At 37.9% G+C, this 22,223-nt stretch overlaps 6 protein-coding genes across 8 annotated transcripts; 3 read left to right on the plus strand and 3 right to left on the minus strand.

The window, feature by feature from the left end:
* Positions 1-859: 859 nt before the first annotated feature.
* Positions 860-3,477, plus strand: PAF2 (20S proteasome alpha subunit F2). The gene is made up of 2 exons (XM_021428564.2): positions 860-1,364; positions 2,756-3,477. Exons 1-2 carry the CDS (start codon positions 1,014-1,016, stop codon positions 3,242-3,244), a joined length of 840 nt encoding a protein of 279 aa, XP_021284239.1. The 5' UTR covers positions 860-1,013; the 3' UTR covers positions 3,245-3,477.
* Positions 3,478-3,922: 445 nt separating this feature from the next.
* LOC110417205 (pfkB-like carbohydrate kinase family protein) lies at positions 3,923-7,439 on the minus strand. Of its 2 annotated transcripts, none has more exons than XM_021429438.2 (8): positions 7,081-7,437; positions 6,090-6,353; positions 5,931-6,002; positions 5,764-5,802; positions 5,385-5,492; positions 4,993-5,090; positions 4,767-4,878; positions 3,923-4,431 (listed from the first exon to the last, which is right to left on the minus strand). In XM_021429438.2, the coding sequence occupies exons 1-8, from the start codon at positions 7,243-7,245 to the stop codon at positions 4,183-4,185; spliced, it is 1,107 nt and encodes a 368-aa protein (XP_021285113.1). In that variant the 5' UTR covers positions 7,246-7,437; the 3' UTR covers positions 3,923-4,182. The 2 variants fall into 2 exon arrangements, with proteins under 2 accessions (XP_021285113.1, XP_021285115.1); XM_021429440.2 differs by having other exon boundaries at positions 4,294-4,431; positions 4,686-4,878; positions 7,081-7,439.
* A 2,293-nt stretch (positions 7,440-9,732) lies between these two features.
* LOC110416675 (gamma carbonic anhydrase 1) lies at positions 9,733-12,681 on the minus strand. Its single transcript, XM_021428718.2, has 5 exons — positions 12,474-12,681; positions 11,887-12,030; positions 10,646-10,771; positions 10,398-10,549; positions 9,733-10,297 (listed from the first exon to the last, which is right to left on the minus strand). The coding sequence occupies exons 1-5, from the start codon at positions 12,586-12,588 to the stop codon at positions 10,013-10,015; spliced, it is 822 nt and encodes a 273-aa protein (XP_021284393.1). The 5' UTR covers positions 12,589-12,681; the 3' UTR covers positions 9,733-10,012.
* Positions 12,682-13,672: 991 nt separating this feature from the next.
* Positions 13,673-15,517, plus strand: LOC110416968 (protein RER1B-like). Of its 2 annotated transcripts, none has more exons than XM_021429126.2 (4): positions 13,673-13,757; positions 13,907-14,291; positions 14,922-15,102; positions 15,217-15,517. In XM_021429126.2, exons 2-4 carry the CDS (start codon positions 13,942-13,944, stop codon positions 15,268-15,270), a joined length of 585 nt encoding a protein of 194 aa, XP_021284801.1. In that variant the 5' UTR covers positions 13,673-13,757; positions 13,907-13,941; the 3' UTR covers positions 15,271-15,517. The 2 variants fall into 2 exon arrangements, with proteins under 2 accessions (XP_021284801.1, XP_021284802.1); XM_021429127.2 differs by having other exon boundaries at positions 13,682-13,757; positions 13,916-14,291.
* Positions 15,518-16,151: 634 nt separating this feature from the next.
* On the plus strand, positions 16,152-16,635 carry LOC110417404 (uncharacterized). The gene is made up of 2 exons (XM_021429744.2): positions 16,152-16,263; positions 16,398-16,635. The coding sequence occupies exons 1-2, from the start codon at positions 16,152-16,154 to the stop codon at positions 16,595-16,597; spliced, it is 312 nt and encodes a 103-aa protein (XP_021285419.1). The 3' UTR covers positions 16,598-16,635.
* Positions 16,636-18,174: 1,539 nt separating this feature from the next.
* On the minus strand, positions 18,175-20,810 carry LOC110416550 (phenylcoumaran benzylic ether reductase Betv6-like). Its single transcript, XM_021428558.2, has 5 exons — positions 20,132-20,810; positions 19,910-20,044; positions 19,129-19,366; positions 18,641-18,844; positions 18,175-18,537 (listed from the first exon to the last, which is right to left on the minus strand). Exons 1-5 carry the CDS (start codon positions 20,312-20,314, stop codon positions 18,371-18,373), a joined length of 927 nt encoding a protein of 308 aa, XP_021284233.1. The 5' UTR covers positions 20,315-20,810; the 3' UTR covers positions 18,175-18,370.
* Positions 20,811-22,223: the final 1,413 nt, after the last annotated feature.

The following is a 22,223-nucleotide window of genomic DNA, read 5'->3' on the forward strand; positions in this document are numbered from 1 at the left end:
AAGCCCATTTGATCTAAACACCAAGTGAATCTGCCAGTATCATAAAGAATTCAGAATCCAAAGCATAAAGCAGAAGCCAGTGATTACTTTGGCTCTGCTTTTGGTCTTAACTACTAATTCCTCAACCCAGTGACTACCAACTCAGCCATTTTGGCCCCTTTAACCACCAAACTAAGTAGTATTACTTTCTCATCTATTGTCAAAACTTGTAAAATTCAAATTCATTCAAGATTATTATCATGGAGACATTACTACTAAAAAGGACACTTGTAATAATTTTTATCAAAATTTTCATACCCAGGCAAGTAAGTACTAGGATGAGAAGGGATACTTTATAGTTAGATATCCTGCATTATCCAATTCAATAAAATAAGATTAAAATATTCAATAATTAGATACAAAAATAGATGTAAATAATAAAACTATCACTCGTCTAGTAAAAATTATAAGATATTCGAATTTAATTGTAAATCATAATTTATAATATTAATTTTTAATTCAATAAATCATTTTTAATTAATGTAATACTTATTAAAATTTAATGTATTATTAAGCTCGGGTTTTGATTTGAATACTTCCAGTTCAATGCTATTAATTAATGAATTGGTTTTATTAAAAACAAAAGTATTATGAATTTGGAATTTTGTCTCAAAAACGGGCGACTTCTAGCCCAATAATTTCAGGCCCATTTAACAAATATTAGAACCCATCGGGCCATTTACTTATTCAGCGATCCAAAAACTCTAGGCCTGTCAGCCCATTTGTACCAAAACCTACAGGCCAGTGGGCCCATTTACTTGTCGGGTGACCCAAGCCGGATAAAACTATATCGGGGCAGAACCGAATCAACAAAGGGGCCTTTGTTTTTTTCTGGGGGTGTTTTCTTTTCTCTCTCTGTCTTGAAGAAGAAGAAAAGAAGAAAAACCCTCTTAAATACTTCACTCCAGGGAGAAGGAAAAGCAAGATTTTTCAGTCCAAGGAAACCAGCAATTGGAACCGTGCCGTAGTGGAAAATGTTTAGGAACCAGTACGATACCGATGTGACGACATGGAGCCCTGCAGGGCGGTTGTTCCAAGTGGAGTACGCGATGGAGGCTGTGAAGCAGGGTTCGGCGGCGATCGGTCTCCGATCCAAGACCCATGTGGTCTTGGGTTGCGTCAACAAGGCTAACTCCGAGTTGTCTTCTCACCAGAAGAAGATCTTCAAAGTCGACGACCACATCGGCGTCGCGATCGCCGGTCTCACTGCCGACGGACGCGTCCTATCTCGGTATATGCGAAACGAGTGTATCAACTACAGCTTCACGTACGAGTCGCCGCTTCCAGTGGGGAGACTCGTCGTCCAGCTCGCCGATAAAGCCCAGGTCTTTCTTCATTTCTTAAAATCTCCAATTTTTAAATTTTTTTCTTAAAAAATAGTGTAATTTAATTGAAGGGAGATGGCGGCTTTTGGGTTTTTTCGAGAAATGGGAAATTGTTTATGGTTTTAAACCCTAATTGGGTCTTTGCTGAAGTCTTGACGAGTATGAGGATTTCGAGCAATGCTTTGAAACGAATAATCTGCAAGATTGAAGCATAAAATGGTTAGTGACTTAACCAGAATAGTGTTCTATATGAAAATGAGCTCATATTTAAGGCTGTTGTGTTGGAAACATTGATAGATCAGGTATTGTGGAAACTGTAAGTAAATAGCATTACCCTTTTGCATTATTGCTGAAGTCGTCAACGATTAACAATGTAAAATATATTTTACATCCGAACATTCTATCTGGAACAGAGGAAAGTGAAATGGATAATGAGGATTAATATGATGCAAATTAAAAAGGGTTACAATTGAGTGAATTTCCAGCTTATGGTTTCTATATTCCATTGGTGTGTTAGATTTACTTGGAAGTGTAAGGTAAGAGGTTGAGTGTATCCGGCATCAGACTAGGGAAACAATCTCATGTTTGCTTTTTGTTTGTGACCAAAAGCTTCAGGCTATAAAGCAGGCAATGGATTTTGTGATATAAAGAATGATTTTTGAAAAGAATGTTGGTGGCAAGGAGTGCCTCACAATGACCATTTTGTTACCTTGCTTAGGCTTCCATGAAGTGAATGATTGAGAGGATACTAAAATACAAGCTAAATGTATAAGGTTGGATGAGCTAGCGGTCTTTGGACCATACTTAAGGAGCTTGGCATACCTTTGTGTGCTCTGGTTTATTAGCTGTGCCAGTGTAAAGGGATCAAATGGCATTTGCCCAACTTTTTCATAATCCTTTGATATGGACTCTGCACATTTGTTGATGTAAGAGTTGAGGTTGTTAGTCTTACTGAATTAAGTGATGTCAAGTCTTTGAAGTTGGTTATAGTTAGTAACAATAAGTTTTGCTACGCCTTTGATGTTTATCTTTTGTTTCTTTTCCTTACTATTCTGTGCTTACCCATTTAATTTGCTGCTCAGATTTTGTATATTTCTCAAAAGAATTAGGGGCATGTTCTTTATTCAGATATGTTACATATTTGAAGGTCTGATATAGTTGTATATCATTTTCGGTATCAAGCATGATTTTAGATAAATCTTCTCTCTTTAATCTAGTGAGGCTTTTCTTTTAAATGAACCATGGTTGATGTAGGATTGCTAAAACTAGCATTTTCTTGTGGAACACCAAACCTACTGGATTTCTTTAAGATAAACTGTTTTACCACTAGTATAATAATATTATTTGTTTGTGCAATTGAAAATGGGAAAATGCTTGTGTTTTGGTTGCAGGTGTGCACCCAACGCTCTTGGAAACGACCTTATGGTGTTGGCCTGTTGGTGGCTGGCTTGGATGAATCTGGTGCTCATCTCTACTACAACTGCCCAAGTGGAAATTACTTTGAGTACCAAGCTTTTGCGATTGGATCCCGCTCACAAGCTGCAAAGACATACTTGGAACGCAGGTTTGAGAACTTTAAGGATTCCTCACGGGATGATCTGGTCAAGGATGCTCTTATGGCAATAAGGGAGACCTTGCAAGGAGAAACTTTCAAAAGCTCAATATGTACAGTTGCTGTGGTAGGGGTTGGGGAGCCATTCCATATTTTGGATCAGAATACTGTACAACAAATGATTGATGCCTTTGACATTGTGGGAGAGCAAGAAGACCCTGCTGCCGAACCTGATGCTGCTGCAGGACAGGAGGCTGCAGCTGAGCCAAGTGCTGCTGCTGATCAGGGCGGTTCTACTGATGAAGGTGTGGCCCCAATGGATATTTGACGATGAAAGAATCAACGTTCCATCCTTCTTTTTAGATGACGTTTTCTAGCATGTGTTTGCAGATTTGAGTTAGGCAATGGTAGACATTATTGTGTTGGATGTTTTTTCCTACTTTATTATGCAAATTATCTTTACCCTTGGTGCAAAGATGCAATGCTACCCTGAACTGAAACTTAAAACTACATTTACATTTATACTCAAGATCCAGTCATTGAAGTTGTTGACTTATTTAACTGTTACTGCGTTGACTTATGAAATTTGTTTAGTCTCTTGGAAGATTAAGGTGGAGTGGGTGGACATTTGGGATTGAGAATTTTGCATCAAGGGTGCATAGACACCCATAAACATAACGGTACATAATATATCCTTGTGGTGATAATGTCAGGTAATTTTGCGAGCTGAATTTCTTATTAGAAATGTTAACGAGTAAACTACTCATTATTTTTGAAGTACTTTACCTTGAATCCTATTCAATTATAGAGTTCTTTACCGTGAATCCTAACCTTATCAAGTAACAGTAGGAGCCATAGCTAATCAAAATCTGGCAACCTTTTGAATTTGGGCATCCACTCCAACGGGGAATTGCATGTTCAAGAAATTTCAGAACTAGTTTGGTAGTCTTTAAAATTCAGCACAAAATGACAAATTTTCTTTTATGACGCCATTTGATATATCAAGGAAGGTAAAGAATGAGGTAACAGAAGGCATTTGCCTCTGGTAGCACTCAATAGATGGATTGAAGTCCTTGCAAAGAAGTTTCTACAGAATAATTCACTAATATGACTGAACATTGCATATGTTAATGTTTCTGTTGAAAACGAGGAGTCGTGTGAACAAGTCAACCCAGCCCCAAAACGCAACTAAAGCTGCCCTTTTCTTCAGAAAAATAAATCTAAGCAAGGGAAGTGAAAGTAAATGCTTCTTTTGTTATGGAGACATCAGTTCCGAATATCAGGAAGCGAGAGGCCCTTAACCTGCATCTGCTTGTACATCCATTGCCAATTCTCTGGGGTTACCTCACCCCCAAGAGAACGAATCACTGAGCCACCACTACATGAGCCCACTTTGCAACATTCCTCGAGGGAGAATCCCTTGACCAATCCATATAAGAAACCGCCAGCAAACAGGTCCCCAGCTCCAGTGGCATCAACGGCTTTTGCCTCCCCTATAGCTGGAACTCGGACAATCTGGCACAGAAAGTTTAGGTGGCCTGTCATCAACTATGCATCATCTATGGACCAAAAGGAGGTGTGATAATGACATCCATAAAGGCAAAGGCCGGTTCATGCATCACAATTCAACAATGATATTTATGGAAAATGGCACAATTTGGCCAAACTTCCCAAGTTGAGAATGGTACATAAACACGTTAGACTAGGAGGGCATCCCTAAATGGAGGCATTGATAAGTTGAAACTATCTCAAACAGTAAGAATTTGTACCTAGTGAACCACAAATCAAATCGATAAGCACTGAAAAGTATGAAAAATGCCTATCAGTTTACAAGGTTGAAAGTGAACGACCTCTTTTCCATGTTTAGCGATGCATCCATTGGGCCCTAACGTAACTACAGCCCACCGGCAATATTTTGACAGATATTCCAATGCAGCTTCAGGATCAGCATTTTGCTCACCCCTAAAGGTGTAAAACAGAAAATAATATCAGCAGCTAGCAACAGCACCAATTTCTGAAATCTTGAAAGTCAGGAAGATGAACCCCCTCCATTAGTTATCAAAAAGAAACAGCCACCTTAGTAACTCTCTAGCTTCATCCTCATTGGCAAAGCAGAGGTCTATATCCCCTGACTCCAGTAATTGTAGAAGAGGTTCTCTAAAATTACGAACCATCTGACCAAAGTTACAGACTTTGTAAGATAAAATATTCAGACCTGGAAATTTCGATATTAAAAAGCACAAAAATGGGGAATCAAGGAGTAGTTAGATGCCAATCAGAGATGAAATACCTGCACTTTATCGACTATAAGTCTAAAAGTGTACCAGTATGATCATTTTCAAAATTTCTAAGAAAATAAACTGCTTTGAGTTACATATTAATCCAGGCTAGCTATTTCATTCTGTGCATAATATTGCTTTCAGCCTTAAACAGAACATAAAGTTATTCCAGCTACTAGAAAACCACACCTCAAAACTGGCCAAATCCAAGGAGACAGAAACACCCTCTTGTTTGGCAAATTGAATAGCTGCTTTAATAACTTCCAAATTGAATATCCCATATCTCAACACCAACCACTGCAATGAAAGATACATCATTAGGCTGAATGCTCTGCAGACATACCAGCTGCAAAGAGCTGAATATGTAACGTGGTCAAAAAGTGCAAATTTTATCCAACTATTTTCATAATTAATTAAAAAATCATGACAAAGGAATATCATAATCAGATAAAACGGCATCCAATAAAACAAGTCTCCTTCGTTTACAAAAGACAGGAAAAGAATTGGAAAAAAGTCCACAAACATATAATCCTTAAAAAAAACAAAAGTTCCATAAAATAAGCCTCACCTTAGAACCACTAAAATCCTCTTTGGTCAGTTCATCCGCCTGAAAAGAAAAGGTAAATAAAATTGCTTGTGAGTGAGCATCAGTAAGGAGCAAACATAAATCCTTAAAATAAAGAAAGAAGCAGCTTTAAACTAAATACGAAAAAAAGGGGGTATTGTGATATTCACCTGAACTTTTACAGCGGTTGATAGGCAAGGTCGCATTGTTCGATTGCCCAAAGCATCAACTAGGCAAACACACTGCATCATAGCATTCACTAAGAACATTTTAGCACTTACCATTTAAAGCACAATTCAATTTCATAGAAATTGTATCATGAAGATCACCTGAGCCGTAGGTCCATTCTTCTTTCTCAATCTTGAAATATTAACCCCACTAATGCTCATGTTACTTACAAACAATTGACCTTGCTCATCATCCCCAAAAGCCCCAATCATCCCGCAATTAACCCCGAAGCCAGAGCTAAGTCCTCTGATAGTATTTGCAACACTTCCCCCAGCCATCGTCTTCATAGGAGATAAATCATCAGCTGAAGCAAGGATGTGCTTTTTCAACTCGCTTAATATATGCTCAAGCTCCTCGATAGCCACCTACACAATTGATCAATTCCATTGTCCTTAAATAAGCACAGAACCTTGCTCGTCCCCAAGATATGTTCGATTATTCTCAAGCTCATCAAACAAGAAAACCGTTCTATCATTTTCAGTAAAAGGTTGAAAGCCATTATTTTTGAAAGGACAAGACTTGGGAAGAAAACAAGACAAGATTAAAAGGGTAGGAAACAAAAATGGAGCAAGTTTGGTACAAGAACAAAAAGTCCAAAATACCAAAAAAGAAACAGATAGAAAAGGCCAAGGACATTGGGATTCGAAATTCTAAAACATGAGAACAAGTAAAAAAACAGAGAATGTGGGAAGTTCAAAGCAAAATAAATCCTGTCTGCAAGCCAAAACGGCCAAAGAAATTACATTTACCGACAAAGCCCCCCCACCACATGCATCAACCAATAAAAAAATGCGAACACTTACTCTCAAACAAAAGAAAAAAAAATTATTTAAGCACTTTTTATGGTACACAGAACGCAGCGGAAAAGATGGAGGAGAAAAGCTTAATCAAGTTAACGGATTGGTAGGTAGTCTAGATGAGAAAAGCCCAGAAAGTATACCAATCGCAAAGGAGGTAAATTAGAGAAAATTAGCATAAACCCAGTAAGCACCATGCAGCAAATGATAGAAAAAAACCAAAAAGAACAAAATGTTGAAGATGGGAAATTACTAAGAAGGGAAGTTTAAGGAAGAAAAAAAAAAGGAAAACTACCGGAATAGAGCCACCACGTTCACCGGGAATTTGATCGAGCAAGGACAAATCAACACGAGCCACGTGGTCGATGAGGGAGGCTGGTTGGAGTCCAAGTATAACAGGAACCTTGGCCTCAAGCTGAACCCGAGCCTCCCCGTTCGTTAGCAAGGTTTCTGCTCCCATAGTTTTGGTGGTGGTGGCTTCCCCTCAAAATAATATTTCTATCCTCCCAGGACTCCTTTGCAGTGGTCTCTACTCTCTAGGAATTTTCTAAGTATTATATAGGCAGAGGGCTGAACATGCGTACACTGCACTGCAGCAGGTGGGAAGGTCCACGAGAGAGGCCGCTCTTCCGCTGCACCTGTTCAACGCCCTTTATTTATATACTTTATTTAATACGTAAAAGTTGGGCCTTTCGGCCCCTTGAATGGTGCGGATTCTGAATTGTGATTAGGGTAGCCCTAGAAGGGTAGGGAGGTTTTTCACTCACAACTTGTTCCTTGGGTCTGTCGGCTACTATCCCACGCGGGAAGTTTCGGAGCAGTTCGTTAGTTTCATTAAACTTGACTTATCAAGTTCCCAAGAAGTCGGTCCAATAATTTTGATCGACAGGGCGTGGAAAGTACCCCTTTTGTTGTTCAAAAGGAGTCTAAATGGGTTAGAATTGCGCAGCTTTACCTGAAGAAACGTTGCTATCCATTCTCAGAAACAATAATGACGAATTGCTGTCGATGATTAAAGCTTTGACGACTTTGTGGTCGGTTTGTCAAAGCAAGTCACTGGTTTACAGAATTTCATGGAAACTCAAGCACATGCTCGACCTTTCTGAAAGCAACTATGGATATTCTTGACGACCAACAACCTTAATCATCACAATACGTCTACTTATGTCTCAGACTCCATATATCAGATATCAGATATTATCGAAGTACTCAAAGAGATGATAAGGAGTTTTTGGTAGAAGTAATGTCATGAAGATGAACTGATAACCATAGTCTGGTTAAGCACAAAATATATTGGACCCTTTGTGAATTTTGGCTCAATGAGATGTGGACCTTGCAGCTTGCGCGTGGGTGGTGTGTCATTGCGGCTTGACCCTTGCTGTATCTTAAAATATATATACTTATTCGCATCAATTAAAAGAAAAAAAGTAAAAAACTATTTGCAAGGACAGAAACAAAAGTCGGGGGTTGAAGGGCTGAAGGACAAGGAAAGAATGGCCGTATACTTCCATTGCAGGCATCAAATATCCATGGTCCAATGATCACGCACCGAGCCGAAAGATATAACCATTTGAATATAGCTTTTCCTCTAGATTCTCGCTCAAAATATATCCCAGGCATGAGCCATGACCATGGTGCTTTCTTTTGATTTCTCTGCTTTGTCTGCTTTCCATCAGGGAGCTCCCTAGGTTAATCATTGGCGTCTGTTTACAGCTCCCTCGTGCAGTCTATTGACCAGTAGTGGTCACTTAAGCCTTATCCACTGCACTAATGATGCATAATTAAATAAACCATACTTAAAGTTCACGGTATAAAAATCTAAACTCGTCCTAAACCATCACCTGGACAGAAGTGCTTATGCTCAGCTCAGGTAAGAATTTTACTTTTTTCTGTAGAACATACGTAATGATGGGGCACAAACAATGGGAAAAGAACAGCACTTTACACGAATGTAAGGGAAAGAGCAAGATTACAAGAGAACCAAACAAAGGAAAGACAAATTGTAATGGAGATGTATCAGATTTTTGATGATTTGGAGGAGCGGCTGCTTTTTGTCGTGGCCAATCAGAAGCCAGCTGAATTTACGGGGAATTGTATGGTTGGCCTTTTGTTTTTAGATTCCCGAATCAGGTTTTAATTATTGCAGAAAAGATCGGATCATTAGCATTATTATATGAGTTATTAGTGCTTTAATAAACATTAAATGGGCTAAGCATTTTCGCAACGCGGCTAGAGTTACGTTGGCTAGGATTTCCGCACATGGGTTAGGTTCCGAATTGTTGAAAGAAATTGCGCTTTTGTCTCCAACTTCTCAATCTAGTTGTGAAGCATCACAGATTCTATGTCAAAGAGGTGCTACTCTTCATTAACACGAGAGCTGAGATTCCACGAGAGATACCCAATGTGAAATATTTTTAGACGTAAATACAATTTAAAGTATAATTTCTCTCCTATATAGATAAAAGAGCCTAACTGTATGAATATCACAATCGAAATAGACTCACATCCAGATACAATCTAAAATATGATTCCTTACTTTTGTAGATAAAAGAGTCCAATTAAATGAAATAGAATGTCCTGAATCTCAAGTAAGAAATTATTACCTTGAAAGAGCCACATCCTAACAGCGAAACCAAGGTGGACTACTCAAGCGGTCCTTTACCCCCCTGAGGCACAGGGAAGCACAGCCAAGCCAGTTGCTTTTATTTTAGCCCATTTTGAGAACTTCCAACCTCACTATCTGCAACCTGCCCATCAAGTCACAACCAGTCACGAGAGATTCCTTGGACTTACTAGCTTCGTGGTTTCGCAAAACAGAGCAATATGAAAGTTCCTCATTCAAACAATTGCTCTTGACGATGTACAGACATTGCTGCACCAACTTGCCACTTATGCAAACTGACACCAGCTATGGTATTTGCAATACTTATAAATGGTGGGAAATGACTTTAACAAGTACAAAATGACAATCATCATGAAAACAAGAATCTTAGGTACAAGGAACATTAGACATCAAAATACATTCTTCCTGTCATGGAAAGAGTCTGTGAGTAACCATATGAGGAGCTGAAAGCTAAAAATGAGCCATGTTTCTATCCTACAACATGCCCGGTATTATTGGGAAAGAAAATGATCCCTCCGCCATGTTCTTGCACATAACAACAAATATTCCTTGATGCCATATCTCAGGGGTTGAGGCAAACAAAAAAAATGACATGTGAAAAAGATCATTTTTCAGAAGACTTCTGTGCTTTATCTGGTAGGACGTTGTCTGGAAGAATTAGTTCTGGAGGAGTTTCACGTACAACGCCCAGCATTGAGTCATACTCTTCATCCCTACGAGCAAATTTCTTGCGGAGGACTTTCTCAAATTCAATTTCATCGAATGGCTTTGCATTCTCAGCTGCATGTACCTGTGCAAGGTTGGAATAATTGGTGGCTGACTGAGAAATAAACGCTATCTCCTCATCAGTTAGCTTCCTCAGGAACTTTGCTGGATTCCCACCCCATACCTGTTAAAAACCAACAAAGACAGAATACCAGCATCATCTAATCAGAGATAGTCAAGGATATTTCCATAAGAACAAATTCCAAGTAGGGTTCATAATGCACCTCCCCAGCAGGGATCCTTGTATTTTGTCTCACAAGGGCTCCAGCAGCAACCATAGCATGTTTCTCCACAACTACACCATCAAGAAGTGTTGCTCCCATGCCAACAAATGCTTCATCCTCAACGGTACAGCCATGTAAAACAGCACTATGACCTGCTCATTTCAAAATTTCAATCATAGCCTGTAAATGGAAGGAACTTTTATCAGGTTAATTCAACTGAAATTTATGGCCAATGCCATTACACTCACCGACTGTAACATTGTCTCCAATAATAGTTGGTAGCACTTTCCCACTTAGATTAGACTTTGCCACATGCACAAGGGAGTTGTCTTGTATATTAGTTCCAGATCCAACACTAATGCTGTTGACATCCCCTGTTGAAAGAAAAAATTAGGATGATAATTAGCAAAATCTAGTTAAATAAAATGTCAAAGAAACATCCTAAAACCTACACAACTACAATTTAAACTTGTTAAACAAATTCAGATGGACAAGAAACTTATAGCTTCCCGAACACAGGGTGGTTGAAAAGTGGAATATGCTGATCTCAGAACACTTTCTCTTCCTTGGACATGGTAATGAAGAGTCAATCAATTTTCCTATGCATTAATAAATATTACAAAAAAAGGGCATTTTTCTGTGATTTATTCAGGAGAGATGCCCTGGCATGTTTAATGCCTCAATTTATGAGGCAAGAAATTAATTATGTGAAATACCTATGAAGTAGAATCCAAATATTACTATCTTCATGGTATAAATACAGAGCTTCATTTTATAGTTCAAGAGAAGAATGATAAATACTAATAACATAGGTCTGCTCTGCAGGAGAATGGAGAATAAGTTTACCATATTTATTTTGGTCATACTTAAGTTTTAAGAAGTAAGTGGAGTTGGGTAGGACATGAATCAGGTGGAGGATAAGGTGCAAGATACATGCATCTTGCTTGTGAATCAATACATTGTTTAGGCAAGCTACAAAGTTAATTGAATAGTATGCAGATCAGGCAGACAATATCCTACATCATCAAGAGAAAATAAACTAAACATAATACCAACAATTAAAAGTTGAAACTGATAGGTAGAATTACAAGCCACATTTCTCTAAGCCAATAGTTAAAGTTGAAACAAGGTACATCCCTCATTACCACAAGCCATATTCCTCTATACCAAAGTGATGAACATCCAACATTTGCTAAAGTTAAAAGATTCTGACGTGCCGTAATAATCAACTAAAGTCAACTATCTTTATTCAACATAGTACTTCAAAATAAAACACTCTGAGTAAAAGCCACTACAAGTATTACCATTAATATTACCTATCTGTTCGTTATGTCCAAATCTAAAAGTTAATTAGCATAACACCAAACCTTTTATATGCTAACTCATAGACATGAAGTTTGACACTGTCCTTTCTTAAGTTAGACTTATACAATTCTGTCATCAAATAAAAGTGCCAGATTTTGTACAAACAAGGAGTCAAGGATCTTACCCCTTAAAACAGATCCATACCAAATAGATGATCCTCTTCCCACCTGAACATCACCAATGACGGATGCGCTAGGGGCAACAAATGCATCCTTGTCAACCACAGGAGCTTTATCAAATATGTTCATCAGAGTCCGATGCCTAGACACTAAGAAAAGAATAATACCATATGCGCATAGTCAGGTAACAGAAAAGCAACATAACCAAAAATCCTATCTTTGAAATACAAACCACAATCGCGACATATAAAAGTAAAATGCAGCCCCATTTCCACATAAACTTAGCAAGTAAACAAGCAATTAACCAGTATAACCTAAACAAGGTCATTATAGAAATTTTTAGGAGGGAAATAACTGTCAGCTTATCTTTCATAACTACAAATTACGTTATTATACAGAGCCAGCTAATAGTTTAACGACAGCATCAAAGAAAACTATAAGCTTAAAACGAAAGAAATTGAAAAATTACAATACAAATTAGTATTTGCTATCAAATCTGCAGAAAATCCCTAGCATTAGCAGAGCTTAGCTTTGGCAACATAATTTGAAGAGGAAAAAAGAGAAGCTGAGAAATGGATTAAAAAAAACTCACTTTGCTCTTGGAACAAGTAGCTGCCTTGGAGGCGGCAGCCGAGGCGATCGAGCGCCTGGCCGGTCTCCCGAATCCAGAATCCAACGGTGTATACAGCTTTCCCTAGGGTTCCCATCTTCAGCCTCCTTTGGGAAAAACTTTTGATCGGTTAATTCCTTTTTCCTTTCGAGTTCCCAGGTGCGTGTGATTGGGAAACAAAGCTCGAAATGGAGGAAATGAAGCTCCAGTGGTAGGGTAGAATATACTGGGCCTTCCTGAGGGCAAATTTGGGTTTCCACAACTGAGTCTGAAATTTATTGATGGGTTTTAATTGGGCTAAAACAATTGGCCCATAACCATTTAAGGTAGCTTTCTATTTTGTGGCCCAATTAATTTTTTTGTGTGAATTTATTGTTATTAATTAATCAGAAGTTATATCCTCTATCTCATTTTTTTTCTTTTTATAAATTTAAATCCTTTAAATTCTATTTTGATTTTAAAAAGGTTTACCCTTTTCCATCTTAATTTTTACATTATATACATTCAATACATAAAGACTAATAACTAAGTTTGGGTTTCCAACTTATTTAACTACTTTGGGAATCAATATTTTCCAAATTTACAATTTATTTGTTTAACTTATCGTAATTACATGTTAAATTAAAAATGATAAATATTTTCTAAACTAAATGAGCCCTAGATTTTATAAATAAGTTCTTAATTAAACATTAAAATATTTGATAATCATAGGAAATTATTAAGGTTCGAGGTTTTTATAATTCTTAGTAATTTGATTGGGATAAAAACAGAATAAAAGAAGAACTTGAAATTCGATAGAAAAATAAAAAAAATTTCATTGTATAAAAAAAATTAAAAAAACTTTTTTCGTATAATCATTTATACATCAACAATTTAAACTTTTCAAGAAGATTTTTTTATTAAAAAATTTTTGGTTCAAGAAATTATTATCTGATTACCAAACGGAGCTTCCGTTTTCTTCCCTTTCTATATGGCAAAATAGAAAATTTAGTGTTAATTTTTTTTAAGCAAACAAATAAGCACGTTGAAAAAAAAAATGATAAATCAAGCAAAACGTGGGTGAAGTGGGCATGTTTTAACCAAAACGTCGTCGTCACGATGATTTTGATGCATACGCGCGGCACAACCCCGTTTAACCGTAAACTGCCTGCAATTTTGTCTTTTTCTCGACTCTTATTTCCGTGAAAATCAGCAGATCCATAAAAAAAAACTTCTTACCATCATTAGATCTCTGTAATTAAACCCTAACTTCAACTTCAATCAAAGGTAATTCGTATTTGTCTTTCCTTTTTACTTGTTGTTTCCCTCACATTTTTAACATTTTGATTATAATTTTCCATTGAAACAGTAATTTTCCTATGTTTTTAATATTAATTTTCCAAATTATGATCCATAATTTGTTTCTTTTTTCTTAGGGATATTAGATTTTAGATTATATAATTAATTTCAAATGGAATCATTGGGGGACGACGCTGCCACGGCGGTGGCGCCGATAGCGAAGTGGAGGAACGATTTCTCGAGGACATTTCAGTACTATTTGGATCGTTCCACGCCACATCTCGCCGAAAGGTGGCTTGGAACTCTTGCCGTTGCAGCCATTTACGTTCTACGCGTTTACGTCCTGCAAGGCTTTTACATCGTATCCTATGGCCTCGGAATTTACATCTTGAATCTGTTAATTGGTTTCTTGTCGCCTAAGGTTGATCCTGAGCTCGAGGTTTTGGATGGAGCCTCATTGCCAACTAAAGACTCCGATGAATTCAAGCCTTTCATCCGCCGGCTTCCTGAGTTCAAGTTTTGGTAATTTAATGCATCCCGTTTTCCGATTTGGGAATTACTTTGTTTTGATCAATGAATTATCTTTGGTCGGTGTCTTGCATCGCCGGTTCTTAATCTATGATTTCATGTTGAATGTTCTGACATGCAAAATTCAATGGGGAGTTTGGGAGCATCTTATTTCTGCTATTAATATCAAATTCTTTGCAAGTTTCTGTTCTTGATGTGTGTAACTTGAAAGATGTTTTCGAAACTTGGTCGTTGTTGATTGATTACGGTCTTTCACAGTTATAAACTGAGACAGTTGGACCTTGGAGCAAGTATATTTATGTATACAGTGTCATAGGATCATGTTTTCTGCTAATGAAGATACCACCGGATTAGTTAATAACTGGTACTCAGATCATCATAATACTACAAATTGCATGAACATGTTTCAAGCTGAAGATGAAATGATGAATGCGTAAGATATGCATGTAATATGGGACGCAAGGAGACTTGATTTGGGTGATGAAAGGTTTACTGTTCAGAGCTCCCTAGATTTGCATCAAATTGTTCTGTGCATTGTCTGTTCGGTTTTTCGTTGGTCATGGAATTTCCCCTAGTTGTGCAGGCTCAAAGAGGACTTGCTTTTCTTTGGTTTTGTGGTTTTAGGTACTCCATTACAAAGGCTCTCTGCATGGCCTTTTTGATGACCTTCTTTTCTGTATTTGATGTTCCTGTATTTTGGCCCATATTACTCTGCTACTGGGTTGTTCTGTTTGTCCTCACGATGAAGCGTCAACTAATGCACATGATCAAGTATAAATACGTCCCGTTCAGCATGGGAAAGCAGGTGAGAGCTTGGGAATTTATTCTAATCACCATATTTTGATTCTGCTGTTCCTCACTCTCTCTTTTTTGAAATTTGGAATATCCTATTAATTTGTTTCTTTGTGGCTTTCAACAGAGGTACACTGGGAAGAAGACCTCTACCAGTGGCTTAGGTTCAACGGTGGACTGAAAGTTGGAGCCTTTCCAACTTTCATGCTTTTAGATTCTGGAAGGGAAGCGTTGTCAGTCACGTATATATGTTGGGGATTCTGCTTTAATTCGCTATGCATGGCCGACTTTGTACCAAAATTTATTTATATTTTCCTTTTTCTTTTTCTGTTAAGCTTTTTGCAATGTAATTACGGTTTTGGTCGTACAAATTTCAAAGTAAAGAAATCAATGGTTGCTTTCCCCTGCATCTTCTTTATATCCATTGGTTGACCATAGCATTTGAACTCTTAATCAAAAGACAACTTCCTTGTAATTCTCTAGCAAATGATTGGTTCCCCAAGGCGATCCTGTCAATAATATTGCTGGCCTATTTCTCCCATAATTTGCTTCCATAGTTGTTTGTTGACCTGGTATTGGCTTTGTTGGATGGGTATAAACTAGGGTAGGCCTATGTTACATTGCCGTTTGTCATCGACCAGCCACCAGGAATCTTTTAATCTTGATAGCTCGGTATTTTGAAGCTTAAATTATTGTCGATTATCAGGTTCCCCATGGTAGTTGTAAACTGAGTGCAGGGGCAGCCTTCGGGAAAATTGACCCAAGGATGATATGCCAGATGGATGCCTAATCATGCACAAACGTCTTGAAATAACAACTCTCCAACAACTGAACAAAGAGTAATCTCCATGAGTTTGTTGTTTGTACCTGACTTTTGATTAGTTTAGGGATAGAATATAACGATTTGAATATTAATATGAAGTTTTATAATAACATTTGTTCCTTAAACATGGCCAGCTAATTTGTTAAGGGCTTTGCGTCAGTCTCTTTCCCTCTCAAAAGGCATACATTAAAGCTCTCCCAACAACTGATCAAAAATTGAATCGGGGTTCCTTAGAAAAAATGGAAGGGAGAACCTTTGTCGTGATATTCTTCTTCTGGGCTGCTCTCACAGTTATCACCCCTACCCTTGTTCTCTGGTCAGAGTCCTCCAAACCCGAGTTGGAATTTAATGGTAAGAGCTGGAAACTCTTCTCCACTATTTTCTTTGTTTCCAACCGGGTTTTCACGTCTGATACTGCTTCTGGTTGAAGGATTGGCAGTTCTCCCTTCTTTTTTCGTTGATTGCTTTTGCTTTATATTTTGCAGGTCAGAAAAGCGAGGGAATAAAGGATAGAAAAATGATTGGATATGCAGTGAAACAAGTAAGCAATGCAACAAAATCTTCGACTCAGTTGGCGGCAGCAGCCACAACTGAGACCCAGAATTGGAGCTGGCTTCAGGAACTTGAAAGCTGTGTGAGCAAAGTTTTCCGAAAAGCAATGGGACTGCTCATCAGGGTCAGCTAAATCCAATGATAAACCTTCCAAGAAAGTGTAGGTTTGCGCATCCCACCTTTCCCTGATATTTGAAACAAAATCCTTTAATTCAAGAACTCAAGTTCATCAGGTTTAAGTTTGTCAAGTCGTTACTGAAAGAAAACATGTAAAAGAAGATGAGAAGGGCAAACTTGCAAATATCTTACCCTTGTATACGGAAAGCAACTGCACAAAAATTTACATATTTATTTATTTTCCCGAGAGCTTTTTATTTGTGGAAGTTGATTGGTAGAGGTAGATAACTTGATGATGAAAAACTGGGTAGAGTAGGTGAAGGATTTTCTCATGTTAGACTAGTTCAGACTTCTCAAGCAGCAGCCTGTCCTGGATATGACACAGTTCATTTTACCAGACTTTCAAAGACATACTGCACAATTAATGGTTTAAAAACAGGGGATGTTTGACAGCTTCATTTATAGGAGCTGCCGAGCTGATTTCATCCTAGTCCGAATTGTCCAAGTTTGCTAGAATAAGATTAGTTGGAGAAGTTGACGGATGATTCGTAAGTCCTAACTACTGATTCGAAATAAGTTCTCGGGATATATTTTGTTAATCAGAGACCATTGGGACCAGACGCTCTTTAATAATCAGGAATCTTCTTGTTGGAACAGGAGGTGCCATGGGATGAATTAACGTAGCTGCAAGTTTTGTCTTTCTTTCCATATTACGAGCAGCACTGGTTCTATTAATTATTGCACGAACGGATTCATTAAAAGAGTTGAGAATTGAGGATGAAAGTTAAGAAGGAGAGAAAAAGTACTACGAAAAGGGTAATCTTCATTACATAAACAAGTATGGCATTGTGTTGCCAAGCCATTACCTTCTCGCCACACCCTTACAAGCTTTCCAAGATCCCTTTTTTTGCCCGACCTGAGATTGAAACACCCTGTGTACTTCTTTCGAGGCACTTGCTGTGACAATTGCATGTTGTTGTATACAATGTGGGGTAGCTAGATTTGATTTATTAGATGCTTCGGTGTTATGTTTGACAATCTTTTTGGGGCGGGGAAGATAGATATTTCAATTGGGTTTCTTTAGCTTATTAAATTGGATTAAAGTACCTCTTCATAATGTATAAAATATTCCCTAAACCTCTTAAGACCATAAGGTTGCTGGCCTTAATCTGCTGTTTTTCCATTAGTGGTCAGCACGTTCACAGACATGTTAATCCTATTGAAACTTGAAAAAATGAAGAGAAGCGTGCGAAGTGGTTGGTTTGGCTTTGAGGAATCAGACCATCTGTTTCTATTTAGATAGATTCGGCTCCCACAAACGCTCCTTGAAGACCCAGTGTTAGAGATCTATTGCAGGACAATGAATGATGGTCCAACGCTCATTTTCCATTGCTCAAATGAATTACTCGCTTTTGAAGTCCTGGGTTAGATGCCAAAAGAAAGGGTAGCATTGTGTCATGAATCATGTTTTGGTTGAGTAGACCAACATAGGAGGGTAACACCCCTTCTGCATACTCAGGCAATTTAACAGTCCTGAGACTCAATGACTTTCTCTTCAAATTCAATGCTTATGGTGGAAATTATATAAGGAAGTAGACACAAGAGCTGCTTTTGGTTTTATAGAAAATTTAGAAGAGCAGCATGGTTCACAATCCGTGGAATGATAGTAGTAACAAGCTTATGAACAAACATACACACACTCTCCTCTAGTACTCTGCATAAATCTCCTTGGTAAACAGATTATTTTTAGTTTAATTAACAAGAAGAGCTATGGTTCAAGGTTCTTTTCTCAAACAAAACGACGAAGGTATTCTTCCACAGTGGTATATTTCACATCAGGGTACAGCTCAGAAGCCTCGAATCCAAACGATGATTCGATCTCAAAGTTGGTGTGATCGCCTTTCACAAAGATTGAGTGATTGATTGACAATACCACATTGATTGGAATTGGGGCCTCTGCGGGAATTGATGAATACCAAACAACACCAATTAACTGACATTGCCTATCACGTTTGAAAATGGAAAAACAATAACAAAAATAAGAGGACATTGCACCAACCTTGGATCTGTTTGAGGAGTTGGTCCTCCGGAACGTATGTTTTCTCAAGGGTTTTGCCAATCAATTTCTCCCACAGGGCAACGAGCTCGTTAAATGAGTATGTGTTTTTAGGAGGCCTAATGAAGAGGACCTTGTTCAATGTTCTGGGGTCATCAACAGCTTTGATGGTGAAGGTGCCGATGTCACCTTCATAGTTGAAAACAGCTGCAAGCAGAACAGGATGCAAATAGTGATTACACATGCTTTGTTTAATGTCTACAACTAACTAAGCCCTTCAAAACTTTCTGATAAAGTCCTCAGGATTTCTTTTATTTTCTTATTTCCAGGAACAGATGCTCTGTTTTCCTTTCCTTTTTTCAGCTCACTACGATCAATCCAAGGGTTATTTCTAGCAATGAAGTTAGCATAATTCACAAGCAATCAGCAGAGGTACTGCATATCAACCTTGTGTCTTGTGGGTTATTGAGGAGCTAATAAACACTATTTACCTTTAGCATTTCCATCCCCTAGGATAACGACCTTGTCTCTAGGGGGAGCAGTGGCTCCTGCCTGACACAAACTAGGAAGAAAATAGCCTGCAAAGCAGTTCGCTGGCACGTAAGTGTAAGGGATTCCTTCAGCCTCGATGGCACGGCGGATTTGAGCCTTGATTGCAAATGCTGATTTTGCTGGCTCAACGGCATGAACCCGGTCCGCGTCATTCCCAAATTCCGACGGGAGAAATCTCTGTCCAAATAAAAAGAAAACACCATTAGAATGGAGTACCAACAAAACTGCACTGTTGCTAGCTTTTTACTATTGTATGCTACCAGGGTGGGTGATTATCTACTCCATTGACAATTTGACAATCAATACCAGCACAAAGAGGGTTCATTCCACCAAAATAATGTATTAAAATGAATCACTATGCATACACTCTTGGTTTCAGCAATTTGCAGAATATTATACATCCCAATAATGTTCATCAATTAATTTGTTTAATAGGCAGAGTCAAAGATAAGTTTTTTCTTTTGAAAGGTAAATTTATTGATAAAATCTCTTAAAAGAGATAAACAAGTTGAACAGCTTTTAAACGAATCCTCACATGTAGTTTGATGTGTGAACAGGGAAAGTGTAACATTAGTGCATTTTGAGTCATAGATAAGGTAATTCTACATAATTACATGTAGTTGGATCCCATGAAAATGTATTAAAAACCAGACTTTAAGAATGTAAAATAACTAGAAAAAGAGAAAATGGAACAACATGAGCAAGCTGAGAAGCACCAACCTTCACATTCCCAGCTTCTTTGATGGCAGCAATGATCTTAACTTGATCTGCTATCTGCATGTGACCTACGGCTGATATCACCACATCGACTTGCTTTATTGCCTTAACCAAACTCTCGTGATCGTAAAGATCCCCCTGCATGAAAAAAACCATCAGAAAAGATCAAACACCAGAACATTCCACGGCCAGGAAATACACACAAGAACTAACATATATACTTACGTACAACAGTTGGACCCCTAAGGATTTGAAGTTGTCAATAAGTTTCCCCTTAACAGGATCAGAGACCGCACTCTTTCTTACTAAGGCAAAAGTGGGATGACCCTCTTTCGCACTGGCTTCAACAATGAACTTCCCGATGTACCCAGTGCCCCCAATGATCAAAACCTTGCTCTTTCCGGCCATTTCGAACAACTTTTCCCGGTACAGGAATGAGAAACAGCCTATGATAAATAAGCAGAGAAGGTTTTGGATTGCGTTTACCCGTAATGGAGCTTGACAGACTAAAATACAGCACTATTTATGGATGAAATGAAAGGGTCAGTGCAGTGGCGAGAATATCCTCGGGTGTGGCAACCCAAAGTCCTGCCGTTGGAAGAAATTCGGTTATTTAGACCAATTAAGCACCACAAATCATTCTCATAGCAGTTGAAATTGTTGGTCTGTCATGGGAAAAAAATCTTCATTTGGAAGCAAATGGGGAGGTTGAGCTGTATTTGTTATTGACACTCTTTTGGCTGAAAGGCCCCCATTATCCATGCGCTGGGTTAGGTGAACGCCGCGATTGACATCTCACTTAATTTATTATGTAGCTTCGAGAGCAAATACAAAAGGAAATGTAGCTTCAAAGAGAAACAAAAAGGAACTAAAAATATGTAAAATTGAACACTCTAGATACCGGATGAATGGCCCAAAATGCTGATGAAATTCATTGCCTATTTCAAGAATTGGTACATAGCCATATAAAGAAAACAATAAAAAGGAATAGATAACAGTCCTACTTATAAAACTACAAAAAAATTTAGAGAAAAAAAAAAAGCTTTATATTTGAACTGTGGTTAGTATATTAATATCTATACACTATCATTTAATCACAAAATATGACATCATAAATGTGTAATTAATGCTTAAATTTTGTATTTATAATCTAACTATCATTATATTCCATTTTTTAATGTAATTAAAAGAAGAGCTACCTAACCTAACCTTACAAGTTTTTGAAAAAAAGGACTAAGTCCAATTAACCAAGAATTCCTTATCATGTTAGGTGCCAAGAAGATGATATTTTGGCTTGGTTACTGCATACCACGAGAGATTAGATTCAAACAAAAGTTAAAGATACTCTTAATTTTATTATGAAAAAATAATGGATTTTATAAAAAAACAATAAAAATGTTGAAAAGGTTATTAGAGAAGATTGTATTAAGCTAAGAAGTAGACCCATGGTCACTGTTCTGGTCCATAGGGCTGACAACGAGTTCACCTCTCTTTGTTTCCATGATTGTATCATGCTGGCGTCCCAAGCGACCTTTTGAAGAAAGCTCGAAGCCATCTCGGCCAGAGCATGCGCAATGGCCCTACACTTGATACCCCTTGCGTTGGGCCCTAACCTTTAGATCCCTTCAGCAAAAGAAGGAGGGTAACAAAGTCAGCATGGGCCATAGCACTCATAGTTTATTTACTTTTATACTCTCGGTAATGAGGTTTCAGCTGATTATTGTCTGACAAGTGACGAGCTAAGACTCCACCATATTTGCTTAAGGCTTAAGAAATCATGATTAAGGGAAAACAGGGAGATACCTAGCAGTAGGAGATAGGCAGCGTAGGGGCCCAAAGGATGATTGATAACTTCCATGTTAATAGGGTGAAATTTCTTTTCACCTTCATAGCTGGTCTATCTTGGTGATGACATAAAAGATGTTTATGATGCGATTGAACAACCTTTGGGATTTCAACATTTTGATTTAGACCGCATAGTGATGATATGTTTCTTCAAGTAGAAAAAAAAATTGAGAACCTTACAGGTTTGATTTCAACATCATTTCATCCTTTTTCTCTTTGTTTTCTAGTTCTTGTTGGAATTCACTAGTGACAAATCAAATTTGGATTCGTTGAATGATGTTACAAATAAACAGAAAGCCCAGGCCTTAGGATGGACCTTGCGGAGCAGAGTCCTGTAATCTGGTTAGTGTCTTTTTTAATTATGTTTCCAAGTTGCTGAGCAATTGACAGCAACACAAATGGCAGTTGGAACCATACTCTGGGACGAAGAGATTGTTAAGAGATGGATGAATCAGTCAGACACAGAAACAAA

This window comes from Theobroma umbraticum, unplaced genomic scaffold (assembly GCF_002168275.2).
Source record: "Theobroma umbraticum cultivar Fairchild unplaced genomic scaffold, ASM216827v3 scaffold_51.0, whole genome shotgun sequence".
NCBI classification, from domain to species: Eukaryota; Viridiplantae; Streptophyta; class Magnoliopsida; order Malvales; family Malvaceae; genus Theobroma; species Theobroma umbraticum.